The sequence below is a fragment of the Dioscorea cayenensis genome, chromosome 5 (genome assembly GCF_009730915.1).
Source record: "Dioscorea cayenensis subsp. rotundata cultivar TDr96_F1 chromosome 5, TDr96_F1_v2_PseudoChromosome.rev07_lg8_w22 25.fasta, whole genome shotgun sequence".
NCBI classification, from domain to species: Eukaryota; Viridiplantae; Streptophyta; class Magnoliopsida; order Dioscoreales; family Dioscoreaceae; genus Dioscorea; species Dioscorea cayenensis.
Window position 1 is genome coordinate 3,246,345 of NC_052475.1, and position 22,782 is coordinate 3,269,126.

At 34.4% G+C, this 22,782-nt stretch overlaps 1 protein-coding gene across 3 annotated transcripts in view; it reads left to right on the plus strand.

Annotated features, from left to right (window-relative positions):
- Nucleotides 1–4,776: 4,776 nt before the first annotated feature.
- The window catches only part of LOC120260743 (eIF-2-alpha kinase GCN2), a 33,731-nt gene continuing 15,725 nt past the window's right edge, over nt 4,777–22,782 (plus strand). For 2 of the 3 annotated variants that reach the window (XM_039268300.1, XM_039268301.1), the window contains exons 1-22: nt 4,777–4,935; nt 5,033–5,351; nt 5,438–5,497; nt 5,588–5,693; nt 6,050–6,154; nt 6,579–7,025; nt 8,782–8,910; nt 9,072–9,158; nt 9,260–9,346; nt 9,442–9,556; nt 10,440–10,557; nt 11,802–11,856; nt 12,105–12,271; nt 13,543–13,730; nt 14,562–14,710; nt 14,929–15,178; nt 15,289–15,571; nt 15,671–15,764; nt 16,271–16,351; nt 16,477–16,533; nt 17,893–18,024; nt 18,107–18,190. In XM_039268300.1, coding sequence (XP_039124234.1) covers nt 5,071–5,351; nt 5,438–5,497; nt 5,588–5,693; nt 6,050–6,154; nt 6,579–7,025; nt 8,782–8,910; nt 9,072–9,158; nt 9,260–9,346; nt 9,442–9,556; nt 10,440–10,557; nt 11,802–11,856; nt 12,105–12,271; nt 13,543–13,730; nt 14,562–14,710; nt 14,929–15,178; nt 15,289–15,571; nt 15,671–15,764; nt 16,271–16,351; nt 16,477–16,533; nt 17,893–18,024; nt 18,107–18,190 — 3,075 coding nt within the window. In that variant the 5' untranslated portion in view covers nt 4,777–4,935; nt 5,033–5,070. The remainder of the gene's footprint in view (nt 4,936–5,032; nt 5,352–5,437; nt 5,498–5,587; nt 5,694–6,049; nt 6,155–6,578; nt 7,026–8,781; nt 8,911–9,071; nt 9,159–9,259; nt 9,347–9,441; nt 9,557–10,439; nt 10,558–11,801; nt 11,857–12,104; nt 12,272–13,542; nt 13,731–14,561; nt 14,711–14,928; nt 15,179–15,288; nt 15,572–15,670; nt 15,765–16,270; nt 16,352–16,476; nt 16,534–17,892; nt 18,025–18,106; nt 18,191–22,782) is intronic. The other variant, XM_039268302.1, reaches the window with a different exon arrangement.

Genomic DNA, 22,782 nt, shown 5'->3' on the forward strand with positions numbered 1-22,782 from the left:
AATAGTCCTCAATTTAGAGCAAATCGGGTACATTCTTGAGGCCGATGTTCCTTCCCTTTAGTTTTCATTTGAGACTGAGTATTCTAACTTGTTAAGAAGACCCGCCAGTGTGCACTCAATATCATTCATGTTATAATTAACAATAAATTGAGAGAAGGAATTATGAAGAGGCTGCAAGATGAGATCAACCTAAAGGTTGCAATCCATGGAAAAGTCAAGAGCTTCCAACTTCTCAATCATAGAGATCATCTTGAGGACATGCTCTCCAACTTCACCACCCTCACTCATCTTTGCTTTAAAAAGCTTTGTTGATATTTCATACCGAACAGTCTGACTATGCTCTCCATAGAGCTCCTACAAGTGCAATAGTACTGATCTCGCATCACTCATCTTCTCATGAGAGCGTTGAAGATCACTGATCATGGAGGCTAACATATATCTTCTCATTCTCAAGTCGTCCTCAAGCCATTTTAGATAAATGTCTTGTTCTTCCTTACTTGCCTCGGGTGGAGGTTTGGTAGGAACATCGGCCTCAAGAATTCAAGAATGTACCTGATTTGCTCTAAATTGAGAACTATTCTCAAATTCCTGAGCTAATCTACATAATTGGGTCCCGTAAGGGCATTTTTCTCAAGCAAAATATTAAGTGGGTTTTCAGTCATATCGAGAAATAAACTAAAAAAAAATAAAAAACTAGATTATTAGTTCACTTATATTATACCCAAGTTATATTTAGGTTTTAAATAAAACTTGGCTCCCACTACATTTTTCGCAAATCTACACTACCACTATAAAAATTGGAAGTCCTCGTTCATAGGATTTCGTAATAAGTGATTGGGTTCTCTATTAAATCCAATGAAGCTCAACTCATACAGTATAATTGCACCACTAGAGTTAATAAAGTGGCGTCCCAGGTCAACCTATTTCATAAGTAGTCCAATCAATTTTGGCCCATAGTTTACCAAGCCTCAACCCATATAGTTTAATTGATTATATTTTCTCTAAAATTTACAAATATGTATCATAGATAAAATCTACTTTTGTAAAAATTAAAGAGAATTACATTGGATACAACATGTCCCAAATACATAAACACAAAATAAAATAAATATGAAAAGCCCATCGTATGTCATCCATCCACTCAACACATCAAAGCAAAAAATAAAACAACCATTTATTCTGCATTGGTGTGTTAGATTTTATTTAAAATAAAATAAATAAACAAATAATAATAAATAAAATAATAACACAAATAAAAAAAATTAATAAACAAACGCGTGGGCCCACGCGCTGTTCAGTGCTTGGCAAGCGCAACACTGTGCTAAAATTTGCGTGGGGCCCATGAAAATTCTAATTAATTTAATTATTTATTTATATATTGTTATATATATATATATCAAATAAATCAAGTTTGTATAGTGACATGCAGCACACTGCAACGCAACTTTCTGATTTATTTAATGTGTATTTCCTTATTATTATTACCAAAATAAATAAATTATGGACCTATAATTCATAAAATAAAAAATCATGTATAAAATTTAATTTAATTTTATCATGTATATTATTATTTTATATAATTATTAAATTATAATCATCAATGATATGATTTAAATTTAATGTTCACAACAATAATTAGCCTCACTCTGGTACCACTGTTAGGAAATATTGCAAAATTAAATAACATCATCAAAAACATGCGGAAGCAACAATAAATTTGCGATATATTCTAATTGTTTTAATGAACACCGTAATTTAATTAAAAAGCCTAAAAAATTACCTCTTAATATTTGAAAGTCTTTTCTTTGATGTGCCGAATTTGTCCCTTGGATTGTTGTAGATCTCTTAGAGACGAACGAAAGTCTCACGTCTCTATATTACATGCCAGAATTAAGAAACAATCTCATCTTCTTCTCCAAAGGTTAGAGAGAAAGAAGGAGCTTGAGGATTTCCTCACTAGAGAATTAATTGATTGATTCTAGGGTTAGAGAGGAGTTATTTATATGTATAGAAACTTAATAAAACATGATAAACATTATTCAATTATGAGTCCTATTCAAAATATGAATCTTCATAATATGATAAACATTATCATACAAGTTTTATTAGAAATATAAGTCCTAATGTAACTAAAACCACTTTTGTCTTTGAGTCTTTATAATTTTGATTGTCTATTCGACTCTATCATATTTAAATCAAAATTTAAACTCAAGACAAAACCTACACTAATTTACAATTTCACTCATCCCATGAAGTAAAATTGTAAATTGACAATTTTACCCCTGCACTAAAAAACGAGATTGATTCTTTATCCCTTTAAGCGTGACTCCCTAGGTTCATTCCGATTGGTAATGAGAGGATACCAAAGGACGTGGGTGACACCTAGCTAGCCCTGTGGCCCCACGTCATAACCCAAGTGAACACGAATGAGTATATCATTATGAACCTTTTCGATTATGATTACCATATGTGTATTAACCCTTCGTTCTTATATCCTAACCAAGTGAGAGCTATGGTAATTGTCAAACTCATTGAACTCGATCGTATGCTAATAACTATAGTAGAGTAAGATTAGCAAGCTATCCTTTGTATCCCACACGATTAGTTTGACTGCCTTGGCCAAGGTCTTCTAACCTTACATACTTATACTCACATAGAATACTAACTTGTTTACTTCCAAGAGAATGAATTCCTTCTTGGTGATCACTCACAACTGCTACTTGCCCGACATAGTCGCATTTCGAGGTCAGCCCTTCCAAAAGGTAAACTGAGCCTAACGACTCTAATAACAGACCAGACGTGATAGACAAATTGTAATAATGATATCTCAAGTCTAAGGTCCACTCATATGATTATAACCAATAATCCCAATCATTGACTGTCAAAGAGTAAAATCCATGTGATTGAATTGTTACTAGTAATGTTCAAATACACCAATCCCAGTGATGTATTTATGACATATGGTCCCACTATTCCATAGTGTTCAACTAGCACTCTTCGTCAAAGTATATGTCATACAAATCTTTACGAATCTTTAATGCTCAATTAAAGATTCTCCGATTTGTGAACTATTTAAGTGTATAAGTACTAAACCCTTCTAGTGTTTTTCTCTTTATCTCACAAAGAGTAGAATGTTTAACTTAATACACATAGACTATAATATTCAAAACTAATTATAATGCCATCACAAGACTTATATGAACATCAAAATAAATGCCTATTTAATAATAAGAATGTATAATACAAATGAAATGTCCTAATACAAGTATTTTCGTTGGCATTCGAGGGTATAATCCTAACATCGCAGACCTTTAGGAATTTATTGGTAATCTGAAGACCCAGTTTTGAGCCAAACCTAGGACCGATTTAGGGTTGCTTGTCGTTAGTGTGGCTTAGGGCTTTATTTGTTTAGTTTTCTTCATTTGATGCTTGTTTGTTGTTTGTGTTTGTGCTTTGACTAGGCGGTGAGATCTCATCTCGAAGCAAAGAGCCGACAGATGATTAGCGCGTCTAGGAAATTTAATTGGCTTAGTTGTGAGTGGGCTTACTTTATAAAACACAATGGTATATGTTTTGATTGATAAATATATATATATATATATATATATATATATATATTTACAAGCCACCCGATGGAAACTCTAAATCCTCAATTATACTTTTAAAAAAGAGTTAAATCCTCCAACTTCCATATGAGAGTTTATAGCACCACCATTGATCTATTGTGGTGATGATGAATGGTTTTTCTTTTATATTAACATGAATTATTATGGTCTGTCTTAAACAATCAAACATTCCAATAATCCGTCACTTAAAAATATTATCAATTTTACAATCCGTGGTATTGCTTGAGCCCAACTATTAGTGAACTACTTATAGAAAAAAAAAGACTTATGACAATGACGATTTTAGTATTTAACTAATAAAAATTAAAATGGAGTCTGATCATATATTAAACCAATTAAATCCATATTTTCAAAGATTTTGTTAGGAAATTAAAGTTTGGGAAAAGAGCAAGAGTTTTCAAATACTGAGTTAGAAGAATTTTTTTTTAAAATAATTTTTACATAATCAATACTGCCAAAATCATTTTTCCCAAAAAAAAAAATTTATTTCCATATGAAAAAGTTTATCCTTTAAACAATAAGCAATATATAATAAATAATAATAATATAATAAAACTTTATTTTAAGGGAAAATTACTTTTAGCCCCTTAAAAATTTCCAAACTTCCCAAACAACTCCTTTGAAATTTGAATTTTCCAGAAATCCACTCATTGTTCAGTACATTTATTTTTCTGTCAATGCGGTTCACTTCGTTAATTTATTTTATTTTACAATATTTATATCCCGCTTAATAATTATAGTTTGCGTTTAATATTGCGTGTTTACATGTAATTACATAATTTTTACTTAATAGGTTAGTTTTTCGTTTAATATTTATTTTTTTCATTTAATCTTTGACATGATTTAATATTATGTATTTCCATTTAAAAAACTGATCGTCATTTCTGTCAATATCAATTATTTTTATGTCAAAGTATTGAAACGTAAATTGTTAAAAAAAAAATATTTTTTTAAAAATATCCAAATTTGGGAGGAACAAATGTGTATAAAAAAATTTTCCAAAGGGATTTGAGGCGTTCACAGAGATAATAATCATTAATCACTAGAATCTCTGTAATTAGAAAATCTGATCAAATCCTTCAAGAAGCCTCCGCAACGGTCAACCGAGCTGGCTTTATTGTTTTAATTTAATTAAAAACTAGAAATAGAAACTCGAAAACCATCTCTTACGCCGCCCACTAGTTTCACCACTGTGATCTTTCTATGCAAACGCGCGCCTTCGTTTCCACAGAGAAACCCCTCTCTCCTTGATCGAAACCCTAAAGAGATCCTTGGAATCTCTTCTTTCCTTTTCGATTTGATCCATGAGGTTCCATTCGTCTTCACAATTGGATTTCTTGGAGTGATTAGAGCTGAAGATCGCTTCTGGTTATTGAATTTTCTGTTTTGATTCAATTGAAATACAGGATGAGATTTGGACCAGTGGAGTTGAAGCTTGGGATTTATGGGACATAGCTCGAGGAAGAAGAAGAAGCGGAGTGGAAGCGGACGGAAGAGCAAGGGGAGAACCTCTTCTGGTGATGGCTCATCCTTGGCGTGGGAGGATCAAGATGAACTTTTCTCGGAGGAGCTGACCTCACTGTATCTTTCAATGAGCTTACATCATTTACTGATTGAAACTATTGAATATTTACATTTAATTGTTTTTGGTAGGACTTCAATTTTTCAAGAAGATGTCAAGATTGTCTCGGAAGCAAATCATACTAAGATAAGCGTAAATATCAGGTGATCTCTTATTGTTGAAATATGAATTTTTACTGCTTTTGGTGCTTTTGTTCCAGAATGAGGTTTTTGACTTGTGTTTTGGGCAGGCCTTTCTCTGATGAAACTGGATTTGAAGTTCTTGATTTTTCAGTCCTTCTTGTTGTCAGGTCACTGTCAAAGAAAAAAAAATGTTTTCTTGCTTGTTAGATACACGCTTTAACATTGCTAAGTTCTTGTTTTTTTGATGGTTGTTACAGATGTATGCCTGGGTATCCTCATAGGTGCCCAAAGTTGCAAATAATATCAGAGAAAGGATTGTTAAAAGAAGATGCAGATAGGCTACATTCTCTGCTCGTTGATCAGGTTGGATTCACCTCTGCTTATACATAATGGTTTAAAAGCATGATATTTCTCGTTTATTTGACCTGACAACTACATTGTTGATTAGGATATCTGTTTCATGGCTTTCTTGTTGCCATTTCAAAGTTACCTTATATTTTTATAACTTCTTTGGGAGAACTTAAATTCGCCCCTTGATCACTTTGATTTAGCTTATGCAACTCATGTGTTTCCATTAGATTTAGGCACCAACTCGGTTGTTGCTAGTGAATGCTTAAAATTCCAAATTCAATTATTGCGGGTTTTCAATTTGCCACTTGTAAGCATTTGAGTCTCATTTTCTTGTTTCCTTTTCTTTTATTTTTGATTTTTTTTCTCAGGCCAATGTTAATGCCCGTGATGGACGTGTAATGATTTTCAATTTGGTGGAGGCTGCTCGTGAGTTCTTATCAGAAATTGCTCCATTGAAACCGCCGCTTATTTCTGTATGTTAGCTTCTCTAACAGGACATGCTCATTAATGCTTTAGACGATCCTGTCTTTAAACAGAGTTCTAATCATTTTGCATTTTCATATTCTGTATCACATAGTTATCCAATAAAACAGCACAATTGAAAGTCTTGGAGAAAATTTATCAACTATATTTTCTTTTGGAAGAAATGTAGAATAGCGTCTTTCATAATTCTTCTCTTTTATCCGTAGTTATTATTTGGTGTGCTTATTTTCTCTTGTGGAGTTTTTGTCTTGTGCTTATGTTTGTTCAATACTCCTTTTTTTTTTCTTTTGAATTAACTTTGGCTGCTTTGCACATGACTTTATTGTCCTAAAATTTATCAACGATATTTTCTTGTGCTTATAATTTTTATGTTTTAGTCAGGTAGCTAATTGTGATGCACATTATTCTTGGTAGGTTCCCTCTTCAGGTTCTTTGGTTGGTGATAGCAATAGTAGGTTTGGTGGATCTTTCACTTATGGCTCAATCGATCTTTTTGGTGATTTATGTGGTGAACAAACATCATGGGGTGGTCATGGTTCAAAAGTGGCTAATGATAATTCTTATCAGCTTTCTGGGAAGCAAAGCTCATTTGCTGATAAAAATAGAAGAAATGCTTTCTTGACGCACACTCAAACTTTAAACAAGGCCAAGAATGTTGTTGAGGATGATCATTTTGTTAAAAGCATACATCCTAAAACATTGCATGATGTTAAACATGGTGCAATGCAGCATGCCATTTCAAAACTTGATGTTCTTGTAGAAGACACAGAGTGTGACACCAAAAGTGAATCTTCAAGTGATCATAACACCCCTTTGGTAGGGGAACCATTAGGAAATGGGTCTGACATTACTCTGTTTGAGGTAAATGCGAATTCAATTAATTTTTATTCCGCTGATTCATTAGTTTTACTTGGCTACAAAGTATGATCTTGTTGGTTCTCTTTTTCCTTCCCAGTCAAATAAGAAATAATCCATAATATAATACTCCGTAATGATCATACAGAAAACACTCATTTAAAGATCAGATGAATAGTTCCTCTTCCATTATCATGTCTATATATGTGCTGCCTTTTTGTTAAGGTGGGTGTTACTGGTTTTGTTTCTATTTTGACTTGGCATAGATATAAGAAACAATATTATGAAAAAGTTGGATTTTATAATCCAAAATTTGGCCATATTTTTATAATTTGTTTATCGATAATATGCTAGAGGTTAGAATAAGGTACTGAGGTTTTGAAATAGAAATCGTAACCATCAAGAGGATAAGTCTGCTGCCAGAGATGGCCCATGTCAACACTATTGATGACAAACACATGTTTTGATATTGTTGGAAACATAATGGGCTGGGTGATGACCAATACATGGGTTGGATGTTGCTGGTTTTGTTTCTAGTTTGATTTGGCATATAGATATAAGAAACAATGCCGTGCAAAAGTTGGATTTTATAATCCAAAAAATGACCATCAATTTATAAATTGTTATCTATAATATGTTAGTTGTTACAAACTTATAGTAAGGCACTCAAGTTACGAAATAGAAATTGTAACCATTAATAGGAATTACAGGATCAGTCTGCTACCAGAGATGTCCATGTCAGCACTATTTATGAGAAACACATGTTATGATATTTGTTGGAAACATAATGAGTTGCCCTACGAATGTGGCAGAAATGCTGCAAGACAGTGCTTGGGGATAAGAGATAGCTCCAATTGGCAGAGCGGCAACACAATATATATGGGCAAAGAACTATATGATGTATGAATTTCAATTTGTATTTTTAGGTATGGTACTACTGCTGCCACCGTTGTTCCAACAAGCTCTTTTGTTGTGTTTTCAGTTCTGTTGGATGTAGAATGGTCAGGGTCAAGGCAGATATTGTTTTGGGATTGGTAGATATTTTAATTATCAGTTCTAAAGTTCATGAATTAAAAGATATATAAGTTTAATTCATACACATATTCCTCCTACTTTGCACATGATTTACAGGAGCATTTCTGCAATGTATTCATGTTTTGTCATTCAAGAAACATGTCCTCCATGTTCTATATTTGGTTGCATGTTCTCATAAGATGCATAGCATGCTCCTGAACTTGTTCATATCATCTAGATGATTATTGTTACACTACATGCGACCTTCATGCACATGGGTTCATAATTTCTTTCAATGTATTTTAATAAATTTTCTCTTGCTATCTTAGCTTAGTTTGGTTGTACTCATCTTTAGAATTCCACCGGTCAATCTTGACTATGTAAAGAAAAAGAACAACCAAATCAGGGTTTTTGTGGGCAGCATGTGAGCATCAGATCTCATTAATTAAATAGATGAACAGTATGAAATATTGATTCCTATAACATTAACCATTGGTTCTCATGCGCTGTTGAATATTGCTGTTGCTATCATCTGGTGAGCTGTGATTGAGAAGACTCTTTGATCTACAGATTAAGTAGGTACTTGTTAGTGAGCATGTCTGTCATAGCGCCATCCTTGTTTGCAAATGTGACTGAAGTTGAATCACATCTACAAACTGCTTGTGTTTTAACTTCAACCAAATGAGATTGATAATTTGATATTGTACATTTGTACTATGGGACATTTTATTTTTACCTTTCTTTGCAGGATTTCAATGTTGAAGAGCACACAATTGCTGATGGTTATAGTTCAGAAGGCAAATCTTCAACCTCATCACGTTCCGTATCAGAAAAATCTAGCAAAAAGTTTCAGAGCAAGAAAAAAGATCTACTTATGGTATTTGGTTATGTTCTGCCATGAATATGTGACATACTTGTATTTGATTAACTTCAATGTTAGGTGCATCTGATCTACTTATGGTGCTTTTCTTGCTTATGTTCTGCCATGAATATGTGACATATAATGAGCTTGTATTTGTATTTGATTGCCTTCGTTAGGTGCATCTCCTTCACTTGGTTTGCTCTTCTAAAAAATCACTTGCACATGCTTTGCCAGAATTATCTTCAGAACTTAACAGTTTAGGGGTATGTGTTGTATACCTTTTTTTTCCTTCTTGTATAATTAATTAAAACTTCTTCACCCTGGACTATTTTGCGTAATGGGAATTTACTTTTTATTTGTTCAGATACTTTCAGAATGGGGCAAACTTTTGACCACCAAACCACCCAAAACTTTCTCTGAAGCATTCAAACACACTTTTGGTCAACATATGGTTTGCATATCTATCAGTTCTTTTTTATTTTTAATTTGAACTTTAGAGTTGTTATGATTAATCCTTTATTTCCGGGCTTTTAATGCATTGACTAGATTGGTTCTCAAATCTCTGAGTTTTGGAAGACTGATTTGGATCTTAGTCAAGATAGTTCTTCATCACTTCCAAATTCTCGCTATTTGAGTGATTTCGAGGAAGTCAATTCCCTTGGTGAGCGTCCTCCCCATAATTGTTTACAGCTTACACTTTGTTTTATTGGCCTTGAATTTCTTTCTTGCATCTATCATTTTCTTATGACAAGGGCCTTGGCACACCTATAAGATTGGTCATGTCCAATTGGGTGTCAGAGGTATGTGGTGAGGACTGTGTTTTTTTTTGCACACAGATAAGCTCCCATGCTAATGGCAGTCTTGTGTAAACTGATTTTTGATTTTAACTTGCATTTCTTTCTTCTTTCAGAACTTATTCCTCATGGGTGAATCAATAACAAGTTTCCTTTTCTTCATTGAAGACTAGTTCTAGAAAATAATTGTGTTGACTTAACAAAGCAAGATAACTGCTAAAGGTGCTTCTGGACAAGGAGGACTGCCTTTAGTTATAATAGATATAAGCCTAGAAGCATCTCCAGGACTTAACTTTTATGACGCAAACTCTGCAGCACTGTTTGTGACCCTAATAACACTGATTGATGATTATCAAGTTAATGAATTACTATTGGTGAAGATATGGATGAGTTCTTTTAAGATGCCACTTGATATGAAATTATGAAATTTAAATTGCTAGTTTCCGTGGTGATTTATAATGTAGAATTTTGAATGGTAAAAAAAGCATGGAAAGGATCTTCATTCTAAAACTAAGCATGAATTGATATCAAAAGCTCAAGTAATGATGTGGGATTTGTTAATTGCTGATTTGACCCATCACTTCAGCATACAGTTAAGTTGCTTTAGCTAGTGAGAGTCGTGAGACTTGATTGGTAACCTTAGAAAATTTGATGTTTATGATGTCTTTTCAGCACATGTTCCCTTTTTATATGCTTTGTACTTATAAAGCTTTCTAAACTTGCAAAGGTACTTGGTCTTTATTTTGACAGGCCATGGAGGCTTTGGTCATGTTGTACTATGCAAAAATAAGCTGGATGGACGCCTCTATGCTGTAAAAAAGATTCGCCTAAAGGATAAAAGTCCTCATGTCAATGACAAGATTTTGAGGTATTCCACTCATTGCTTGTGTGATAGTCATGATGTTGTTCCTTTCTTTCATGCGAAGAATATCTCTTGATACTTAAATATGAAAGTTGCTGAATTGTTGGATTTGAATTCTGTTACTCTGCTGGCCTTTCAGGCCTCCTTAATGAATATCTATAATTCAGGTGTTTTAAATTCTGGGAAGCTATTCTTCCCATCTATGCCATGAGTGAGCTTTTTTTTTTTTTAATTTTGTCTTCATTGCTTGCTTCAATAAAACACATGAGCAAATAAGTTCTGTTATGCCTTGAAATAGAGTTAATGATGATCTGCATGATGCACTTTTAATAGGGAAACCATGTTGTGCTATTGATCATATATAGTATAGGTTTGGTTCATGAGATGTTCAATTTAGGAAACCTAAACCCCAATTCTGCCCAACCCCCAACACACACACAAGCTTTGCCATTGGTCTTGGTCTTTCCCTTATTAAAAACTCTGCCCACACACCCACCCACCCTTAACCCTCGACACACACACACACACACACACCCACATCCACCCACACTTAACCCTCGACATCACTTGGTGTATTGTACATTGAAGTTGGTGAAACCATATTCTTTTGGTCTGTATTTTAGCTTTTAACTTGTAGTCTTAACCCAGTCTACTGTAAAAATGACCTAAATGTCCAAACCTGTGAATCCCCTTGTGCTACATGATTGCTTAGTTTCAGTGTTATGCTACTTTTCCCTAGGTTTATCAATTACTGCTATCATACTGTTATATATACTCATTTACTCATTTATATCTGTCTATTAATTGATTTTTTTACCACGTGCCTGTTTCCTTCTGTAATGCGGATCAATTCTTTTAAAGTTGGAATGTGCCTCTTGTAATCAGGGGGCATTCTGCTGTCGTTCTTATTTGTTCTTTTTCTCGCCTTATGGGACATTCATACCATGGTTCAGGATCTATGTTGCGAAATTCCGCCCAAAAATAAGATGCCAAATGACATGTTTGTGGAACACAAATATTGCTGGACATAGTATATATATATGTATATATATTTTTTGGTTTATATTCAGAGATTCACTATAATGCATATTCATTTTATATAATCATAATTTGGTTTACTGCATTTTTTGTTTTTACACGCTCCTGATATTCTTTCCTAACTTTTATACATTTTGAATTTTGAAGTCTGAATTTAAATGTCATAGCTCCATTGAATTCATTGACGTGTACTATTATGGTAAGGTTTGCAGGGAGGTAGCTACGCTGTCACGTCTACAGCATCAACATGTTGTTCGTTATTATCAGGTAACTGATCCAATTATTCTTTGGTTCTCCTTTCTTGCTGTCATCTTCTGTGATAGTCTCAAAGAATTTCACAACCCCTACTGAAATTGTCTTCCAGCTTTCTTTGGGTTTTATCTCTATGATGTTCAATTTCAAGCCTTATTGTCTGTCATGTTCATTTCATGTAATTGCAAAAGTTTGCAATTCCTGTTTCTTTATTTGGTGTGTGTAGTCTAATGGTTTGATGTATTTGGATTATAAACAAAAAGGCATGGTATGAAACTGGACCTGATACCCATCATGGGGACATCTATGGTTCAAGGACCATGGAGAGCCTTAGTTGTACCCAATCGAGCAATAGCCTGCCAAATGCTACAGGGCTCAGTGACAATAATGAGTCAGCATACTTGTACATTCAAATGGAGTACTGTCCAAGGTAAATATTTTACTCTCCAATTCAGCTCCATCTATGTTACTAAAGATCTTTGTGCATATTGTTATAGTCATAAATCTTGATGTGCTCATATTAAAAACTTGAGATCTAAGCCATTTCAATATTTGGAGTATCCATGCCAGCTGCCAACATGCTATTCAGTCCATGGATATTGTGTTTATACAAGCTTGTTGTGTGCAAAAGCCAATAAAAATATTTCATGGATGATGGTAAATTTTATGGATGTGTTTGTATTGTAATTCAGAGCATGTGGATATCATCAAATTCTATGATCTAATAACATTGAATGATGCCCTTTGCCTTAGCATTTGATGATCTCACTATTCCACTGGGGACATCTATCCTAGTCAAAGGTGAAAGGAGAATCTATTCCCTGTCATTATGAACTGCTCAATTGGTCAACTGAGCACAGAAAGAGGATACCATTTATATTCTACATGTTGTTGTGTCTTGTTTTAAAAATAAAATATTTGTTGTACTTTGAGCTTTACGCTGTAATTCCCGACCTTAAATACATAGAGTAATTTGCATGAGGAACCTTAGCAATCTAGTTCCTATGATTTTCTGTATCATCAAAAGGCATGTGTAGAGATTTAATTCTTTCTTCGTTAAACTTCATTACATCATTCTCTAGTTTTTGGAGATATAAGATTTTCTTTTACACCACTATGAAAAGAATATTGGTTCTAGATACTACTTGTATATGTTATCGATTACACTATTGCAGACCATCCATTTTAACTCCAAGTTGTAATTAAAATTTCCAACTACAGCACATGTTTTACAAATAGGATTTATACACATCCATCTTAACAATGATAATTGCTTAAAATGCCTAATATTAGTTCAGTCAAATCAAAATTTGATGAACTTTATCTTGCTTCAATGTGCACAAGTTTCTTGAAAACCCTTATCTGTACATGGAGTTATGAACTTGAATTGTGTAGATGTAAATTTTGTAACTGATAGGTTGGACATTTGATAATGATTTGGGCTCTTCATGGATGGGCATTTCGAAGCTTTGTTTACAATGATACTATTCCATTAATTAATATATGTTACGCCATAAGGCCTAAAATATATCTGGAATTACTGTTTACCATATCTTTACAGCTTTTATGTTTTAGGATTTGCTTGTATCATTTTCACAATCAGATAGGTTTCTCCATGTCATTGTGCTCTTGCAAACTTGGTTTCCATTCTAACGCAATCAGATAACTTAGATGCTTCATCGTGATCTTCTCTGTTTGAAGGACTCTTCGTCAGGATTTTGAGGCATGCAATGATGCTCTTGACAAGGACTATACTTGGCATTTATTTCGTCAAATTGTTGAAGGACTGGTGCATATACATGGTCAAGGAATCATCCATCGTGATCTAACACCTAATAATATTTTCTTTGATGTTCGCAATGACATTAAAATTGGAGACTTTGGTCTTGGTAAGTCTAATTGTTTAATCACTAGTATCTAGGCTATCTCATCAACTGATGGAGGATTGCTTTTTGAGTTGGTGTTTGGCCTCCTTTGTTTAAAGTATTTTATTTGGTGCAAATTTTATCATTTGCTATTTAGTTCTGATTGGTAAGTTTTATGTTTATATCCAACTGTATCTAACATGTTCTATTGGAACTTGAACCCAATCTAAGTAGGACCTGATAAATTCAAATGATTATTTAATATGGTTGCCTAACTTTTGCTTGGAAGTTGGAACACCACAAATCTTTGGTCATATGCTTGCTGAGTTTGATTTGGTTTCCATCTTGTAATGTTATGAGCAAGTAATTCGTATATTAGGATGCTTCAATTTAATGATGAATGTCATGTGGATGTGGAATGGTCGAAGCTTTAGGCTCCTAAAATAGTGGTTTTCTATTTAGGTAGATATTGCTCTTATAAAGGTATTATTTTTTGGGGAAAACAGTTCTTGAAGAATAAAAAAAATTAATTATAGTATATTCAAGACTTCATCAAATAAGGAACAAAAGGTTCTCTTGTTATTTTCTTTTCATACTACAAGTAAAATCTTTAAAACCACTTCATGCTGTTGGCATAGAAAAGAAATTTCTATATTAGTTCATCTTTTTTTTTGGTATCTGATATCCATTTTTTTATTATGAAATCAATTTGGTGATGTATGCTCTTGTTGTCTGGAATAAATTCAATTTTTATCTTTGTTACTATTTTGATTCTTAGTTGCACTTTACAATGTAAATTAAGGCTGCTTTCCTATATTAAGATAATTTTTGCTAAAACCATCGGAACTTCTTTAGCCAAATTCTTAAAATTAGAGGAGCTAGATCATGATCAGCATTTACTTACTGAGACTACTGGAGTTTCTGTGGATGGAACTGGTCAAGTTGGAACTTACTTCTACACAGCACCTGAAATAGAGCAGAGGTGGCCACAGATTAATGAAAAGGTCTGGTATCATATTCTTGATGTGTCATGTTCTGCAATTTTGTGTACTATTAGTTGCTGATCTAATTTGCACTATCTATAATTTCTCGTGATATTATGATCACAATAACCTCTGTATTGAGAATTTCATCACCAACGTCTTTCCATCGTTATCTTTTATTTTAGATATTGTAAGCATAATTGTTCTCTTTGTTTTTTTTTTTGGGGCACTATTTACAGGTTGACATGTATAGCCTAGGAGTTGTATTTTTTGAGCTGTGGCACCCTTTTGCAACAGCAATGGAAAGACACATTGTCCTTTCAGATCTGAAACTGAAAGGATTGCCCCCTCCTTCTTGGGCAATCAAGTTTCCAGATCAAGCAGCCTTGTTGCAGCGGTTGATGTCTCCAAGTCCATCTGATCGTCCGTCTGCTAGTGAACTTCTACAGAATGCCTTACCTCCAAGAATGGAAGATGAATGGCTGAATGGTGTGATTCTGAGTTAATATGGTCAAAAATTTTGTTGACATATCCTAGGTGCTTTTTTCCCTCAAGAATAATGGCACATCTTTAGCCACGCATTCTGAATTTTGATGCAGATATACTTAGGACAATCTGGACATCAGAAGATACATATGTCTATGATCGTGTGGTATCTACTATTTTTGATGAGGAAAGGTTGCTTATAAAAGACCATCAACAACATGTTGGCAGCGGAAAGATGTCCAGAGATGAATCTTCTTTTGGGCAATGCAATGAATATGATACTGAGCTCCAAGATAAAATTTTTGATGTTACCAAGGAAGTATTCAGACAGCATGGTGCGAAGAGATTGGAGATTTCACCTATGAGTGTTTTAGATGGTTGCCATCCCATTGACAGGTTATCATCTAATTTTGGATCAAGTATGTTATTATTTTTTTATTATTTTTGTATAGTGGTGTAGTCATAATTGTGGAGTCCTTTACCCATGTCTTGCAGGAAAAGTGTCAAGCTTCTAAATCGTGGTGGAAATATGCTTCAGCTTTGTAATGAATTGCGGTCACCATTTGTTACTTGGATTTCTTCACAACAGGTACTTGCTCCTGAAGATATTGATAATGAAATCCTGGAACTATTCTGCAATTCATTTAAATATGTTAACTACACTCTGTCAAAGCTGTCCATATTCATCCTTTATTTGACTCTTGGTAAAAAGCAGTTTGTTTTTAGAATTTTCAGAATCTCATTTTAAAGTTATCTTTGTGATTCTTGATCAATTGTTCCCTTTCCTTTCTGTTTCATTTTCACACATGTGGACGATGTTCCTGCTTGCTGCAAAAACATCCTGCTTCTTAAATTCATGTGACAAAATAGCTTTTAAATGAAAGAACAATATGAATGCTCTTCTAGCTATGCGCATTCAATATGCACTAGGTAACTCATGACCTATTTGATAACTTCATGTTATGCCATGATTTAATTTTTGTCATGGGAGTAAAATTTATATAAGTTCTGTATGTTTTTAACTTTTTTCTGATTAAAAATTTTTGTTGCTTCCCTAAACCATATCCTATTTGTCATAAACTCAACTACCTGCAGATCTCAACTTTCAAGCGCTATGAGATCTCCTGGGTTTACAGGAGGGCAATTGGCCATTCAACCCCACTTCGCTTTCTTCAGGTCTTTGCGTTGCACTGTTATTATTATTATTATTTTTTAATTTCATTCTGCTTAAGTTGCAGATTTTTTAATTTATACTTACCTCAAAGTCAACTGTGAGTTTCTACAAATGAAGATTTCTTCAGGGGGATTTTGACATTATTGGAGGTGCCCCATCACTGACAGAGGCAGAAGTAATCAAGGTATCATCACTGAACTCATTCAAGGAAGTTGGTGACAAATGACATTTTTGTTGTGCCAGAATTATGCATATCTATTTTTCTTTTTGCTATGAATTTCTTAATTATCGAGTAAAATTGTGCTGTCTTGGTTTTTTCTATGCATGTCTGATGAGTACTCATATTGATCTCAACTATGTAATGTGTGACAAAAACAACTTTTGGATTGCTAAGTTCCATATGTTCCAATAATGGTCAGCAGTTGAATCTGTTTATTTTTGTGTTGAATTAAGGGATTTCTTTGTGTTGCTATTTTACACAACTTGAAGGTTAAGGGGTTCTGCTAATCAACAGTTTCTTCTGCTTCATATCTTTGATGGCTTCCATATCTAATTGTATAGTTAGATTTTTTTGTTGAATTTGATGAACAAGTTGTGCATGTGTTTCACATGAGTCATCTTATATATCTGGTATTACTAATAGGGCACACACTTGAAATCTCGGTTGACCTTCAAAATGCTTCAGATTGTCTGTCTTTGTAAGTTAACAATTAAATTTCTTCTCCATCATATGTATGTATATAAATTTACAAAGTTTCGTTCTCAAAGATTACACAAAGGAAGTTTTTGATGTTCATTCCAGAATTGTACCTAATAGATTCCATCAATCAAATTAGCTTTTAATTTTCACATATTTATATATATCTTAAATCTTTGACCTTGACTTGCCACACCCATAAAAGGTTGCTTGTTGATGGCTGACCATCACGGGTTTTAACTTGAGAAACGACTTAGACATCCAAGGGTAGCAATGCTGATATTCAACCTTTCGTAGCCCTTATGTTGAGACTTGTAAAATGGACTACTGTTTTATGGATCTCCCAACCTTAATGTGCCCGTCTTCATCGATTTTTTTTTTTAATATTAAAATGTAAAGTGGAATGAGTTAAACTGAAAATAAAAGTGATCTTAATGGGCCCAATCTAATTACAGCTTAAATGAAGCCAATTACATTTGCCTTACATTAGCTAGTTGTTCATCAAGATTAAAAGGGACTGCAAATGATACTTCTTTGTGAACCAATCCACTCTTTGCATAAATGAGGTGAATTCTATTTTGGTGTAATATCCTTGTTAGTTGAGAATATAGGATCCTCAAGATAGTGGAACCTGTTTTATGCAACTCTGTGTGGGTTTGGTTCGTCTGAGTCATGAATTGTGTGGAAGCATGATAAAAGATATTGCACTTCTGCTAGTAGCTATGGTGGGGATTATTGACTATGTCAAACCTTAGAACTGTTGTGTCATGAGAGGGATGACATACATTTTACATCTACTAGGGGCTACATTTTCAATCTGTCTGAAGTTTTTCATATAATACCCAGGTGGTAGTGGATATTGCGACCCGTTTTCTGAATCCTGATGCCATAAGTATTCAACTTAATCATGGTGCCCTGTTAGAAGCAATTTGGACCTGGGCAGGGATCCCTGGCGAGCATAGACAATGTGTTGCTGAGGTATGCTACTCAGGCTTTTTCCATAAATGAAACGATAATTTTTTTTTTTTAAAAAAAAACTGACATTTCTGCTTGAATGAAGCTTCTATCTTCAATTACGTCATCTTGTCCTCAGTCTGCCATTCGTAAAACCAACTGGGCATTGATTCGGAGACAGCTCCTTCAGGTTAGTAAATTGACTTGTCAATTTTAGTTTTATAGTAAATTGGCTTGTCAATTACCGTAATGTAAGTCAAGACAACAATGCCACATGGCTTCTAGCCTAGTGTAGAGATTTTGGCATGAAATAAATCTGATTCCCAAAACTGATTATTTTTGTGATATGTATAGCTTTTTATTTTTTTATTTTTTTTTAAAGCGCCAAAGGTTGAATTTCTAAAACAGAAAGGAAGCTAAGGAGAGTCAAAATAAATAAGTCCAGAAACAGAAGGAACAACAGCAGCTATTCAAAACTAAAACCAAAAGCATTAAAACTTTTCATGATCCAACGAGGGAGATCTCTGCCTTGGTGAAATAGAGAAGTCGTGTGAAGATTGATGGCATGATTGGCAAGACTGGTAGCAGGGGCTGTCCAATTGTTCAGGATTACATGAATTGCAGGGCTTCGAAGAGAGCTGAGGAGGTGTTTGATGCTGTGGATCCAATCAAGAAGATGCGAGGAGCACAGATGAAAGTCAGTATTGAGGAGATTAATGATCTGAGGATTGGTAATGAACATATGCTGGATATTTGGACAATAATTACAAGCGTCTTGGAGGGCCATTTTGCAAGCATGAAGATCAGCTTCCAAAGTATTTTGACTATGAAAACAACTACAACTTGCAAGAACAACCAAATGATTAGCATTTGAAATGAAAAACCCTGATTTACCTACCTATGCTGCATCATTCTAGACAGAGGAGGAGAAGAGAAAAAGATCATCTGAATTTGAGAAGTTGTTTAGAATGATGTTCCTGCTCATTTGATTCGAGTGGCCTTGAGAAAAATCTCTTGCATGAGCAAGGGATCTGCTAACAATGGCTGGGCAATTTGGATGCACATGATTAAAGAGAGCATCACAACGAGATTTCCAAATATACCAAGCTGCAGCTGCAATGACAGACTTATAAAAAATAGAATGATTTAAACCAATAATCCATCAGGGAAGAGGAAGTTATGATTGGTTCTTTAACTCAACTCATTCCGAATTAACTGAGATTTCCTGCAATAGATGATCAGGTGCTCAAGAGTTTCATAATCATCACCACAAAGGATGCATATGTTTCTAAGGCCAAGATTAAGGGGGTAGAGGTATTCACTGGTATTTACCCTCCCATGAAAGACCAGCCAGATGAAATGCTTTACTCAGGGGGCGACCTTAAGGGACCAAATAATTTTCCAGCCAACCCAAACATCAGTGGGAACTGGTCTGCAATTTAAAATATGGTAAGTGGAAGCAGAAATTTTGCAGTTTTGAGATCTAGGACCCCAGACCCAAAAATTGGAATCAGAATGATCAATTTGCCCTAGATTGGAGATAAGATGAGTAGCATTAGGAAAGATAAAATGATCAAATGATGAATATTCCAATTATCCCCTTCAATCATATCAGCGACATTACTTTCCGCCAAACTCAAATCCATATTGACAAAAGTAGGATTGAGGGCTAGGGGAATTTCAGAAAACCAATGATCAAATAGGAAAGATGTGTGGCTAGGATTGACAGTCTTAATCCTGCAAAACGGTTTAAGCTGATTCGCAAAAAGACAAAGCCCCTGGAAAAACCACTAACAATTAGAGGGAATTGAATCTCGCCAGACATTGAACTCACCATATTTGGAATGAAGGATGTTCACCCCAAAGAAATTGGAAAACATTCTTTGCCATAAGAGAGTGCTTAGCAATTAGAAAGTTCCTAATACCAAGACCCCCCTCAGTTTTGTCTAACATAACATTACTCCAAGCAATAGCATGGACGCCCTTTCGATTGCCACCCTTATGCCATAAGAAATCCTTAACAACTTTGGAAATCTCATGCAAAACAGAGTCAGGAATGGGATAGACAGAAAGATAATAAGTAGGAATGGAGAGGAGAGATGAGTTAATCAAAACAGTTTGGCAGCAGGAGAAAGTTTAGAATGTTTCCATCTAGCATAGGTTATACTGGATTTTGTCCATCATAGGATCAAAGGACATTACTGCTAGCCATTTAGGGGTAATAAGAACCCCAAGATAGGTCAACGAAATGGAAGCAGTTCTGAACCTAAGAATAGAGCAGCTTCTGTTAGCAACCCGAGAATTGAACCAGGAGGGAAAATAGATCGCCGATTTGGATAAGTTAGGAATTTGACCTGTGAGACGACTATAAATAGACATAGATTGATATTTCTGGCAGTCTGTTTAGAAGCACGAGAAATGAGGACCAAGTCATCAGCATACATCAATTGATTAAAATTATAATGAAGGCCACAATTAAAACCTTGAATCATGTTTTGACAAAGAGCAAAATTAAGCATTAAGGAAAGGTTCTGGGAGACTAGGATGAAGAGGTAAGAAAAGATAGGTCCCCCTGTCTACCCCCTTGGATGATTTAATTCAGGGATATATGTATGTTATTTGACTGAATGTGGTTATGCACGTCCTGTATGAGGGATTGGGGAGAAATTCAAAGGGTGTGATTCTTTTTTATCTGGTGGATTTATGCTGCGTAACTTGACTGATCATGATTGGCTGAAATTGATTTGGCCACCTTCTGTCTGATGGTTAGTTGAATCTTTCCTGTGAAGTGCCTGTTCTAAATAATGAAAGTTTATTTCTACTATGAATGGTTTGGGAGGACTTCTTATTAGTAAATGATTTGATCTATTGTGTAAAAGAACAATGCTGACATTTCCGAATTGCAGCTGCAGCAGCATACTTGCAAACAACTTGCCCAACATTGTTCTTATTAATTTTATTATCTTCATTATTATTGTTTAGTTATTCATTTATTTACTGGTAAGGAGGAAGCTTGGTACTTGAGAAAAGTACATGATTTTCCTGTCTTAACTTTTTAGAGCATTCAAGGAAGTATAGTTCATGGACTGAAATGAGAGTTTGGTTGAGAAGCATGCAATAGTTTTTGGCACAGTTAGAAGGAAACAATAGGATATGGTGACTCACCCCAACATACATTAGTAAATATGTATTAATTTTCTGTACTTGCAAATATTTAATGTGAATTAGTGTGAATATATTATCCTTATTTTCCTTTTCATTATGTGTTCTCTCGCCATTCTTTTTTCTTCTTGGCATTTCATGATATTGTGATGAAGACTCCCAAGTGTGATATGAATGTTCAACCTGAGGATGTGTGTATATAGATTGTTGGAAATGGGAGGTTTAATACCATGTCATATGCTCAGAATAGTTAAATTTGCAAATAAAATCAAATGACTTACAAATTGCTTTAGTTCTTGGAGAAAGGTGACTTCGTTGTTTTATTATTGTAATGCATGTGATTTGGAGGCTAGATTCCTGCATGATAACATGGATTGAACTTTTACACAAGGAGTCCACTAAATTTGCAAATTGATCAGCATCTGTGACCATTCAAAGATCATTTGGAAGGGAGTATCTTTAGAGAGCTCATAGTAAGAATGATTTGATGTGACGAGCAAACAGTTGTCCTAGTTAGTTGACTTCTTAAAATTTCAATTGAACTTTTCAACAACTTAATGATGAACAATGGATCTTTGGAAGGAAATCAAAGGTTGTTCTTCTAGTTATTGAAGTGTCCTTCAATAACTTAATATATTTAATCTTTGTGACTTCAAATTATACCTATAGCTGTTCAATCAGGCGTCAATCTCTTAAAGTTAACACCTAGGGAAATGTGAAAGACAACTATCAATTCTTGATTCATGTTAGTGAATCTATCGTTTCACATCATCCATAACTTGTAATTTCTTCAAAAAGCTAAATGCTTTTCCTTTTTTTGGTGAACGAGGAAATATATACTTAATTAGGCAAGTGATATTGCTGATATTGAAATCATGACCTTTTCAACAATGTTTATTTGGTGTCATTACTAGTTTCCTTATATTTGATTCAGGATAGAGATAGCTGGAAACAGAAAGAGACCAATAAAATTTAAGAAGTCAATTGTTCACTTTGTCTAGTTATTTTTGTAAATTTTACATAAGAATTGTGGAGATTTATTGTATGTTTATATATTTTCAGGTTTTTCAGGGGCCTATGGGCAAATAGGTAACTATGAAATAGTCCAGGGTTGTTTTTATAAGAGTGGTGTAAGGCTCTATATAACCTAAAAAATTTATCAATGAGAATGAACAAAATTAAAACAATATGGTATCAGAGAGAAATCTAGCAAAACCCTAACGAAGTTCCGCCGCCGCCCATCTCTTCTCTACTAGGCCACCACCTTTCTCCTTTTCCGTCAATTGAAGTTTGCCCAGGTGGGGGCCTGATACCCCACCGATCCCGAAGAAAGGGTTGAGATGGGTTTGATCTAGATCTTGATGACTTGAAGGACCAAGATTGTGTTAAGAAACGAAAGAAAGGTTGAATGAAAGGGATCTTGATCTTGTGGGTAAAGAAGATCGAGACTGGGTCAAGTTAAGAAGAGGAAGGAAGTCACGTGAGATCTGTGTGATCTGTGTGATCTAGACTTTGATACTTGAGATTGATCGATGGAGGATATTATGAAAATATTGAATGAAACGGAGCTCAAAACCTTGCTTTTGGTGTTGGGTCGGCAAGGGGAGAGATCGACACCGG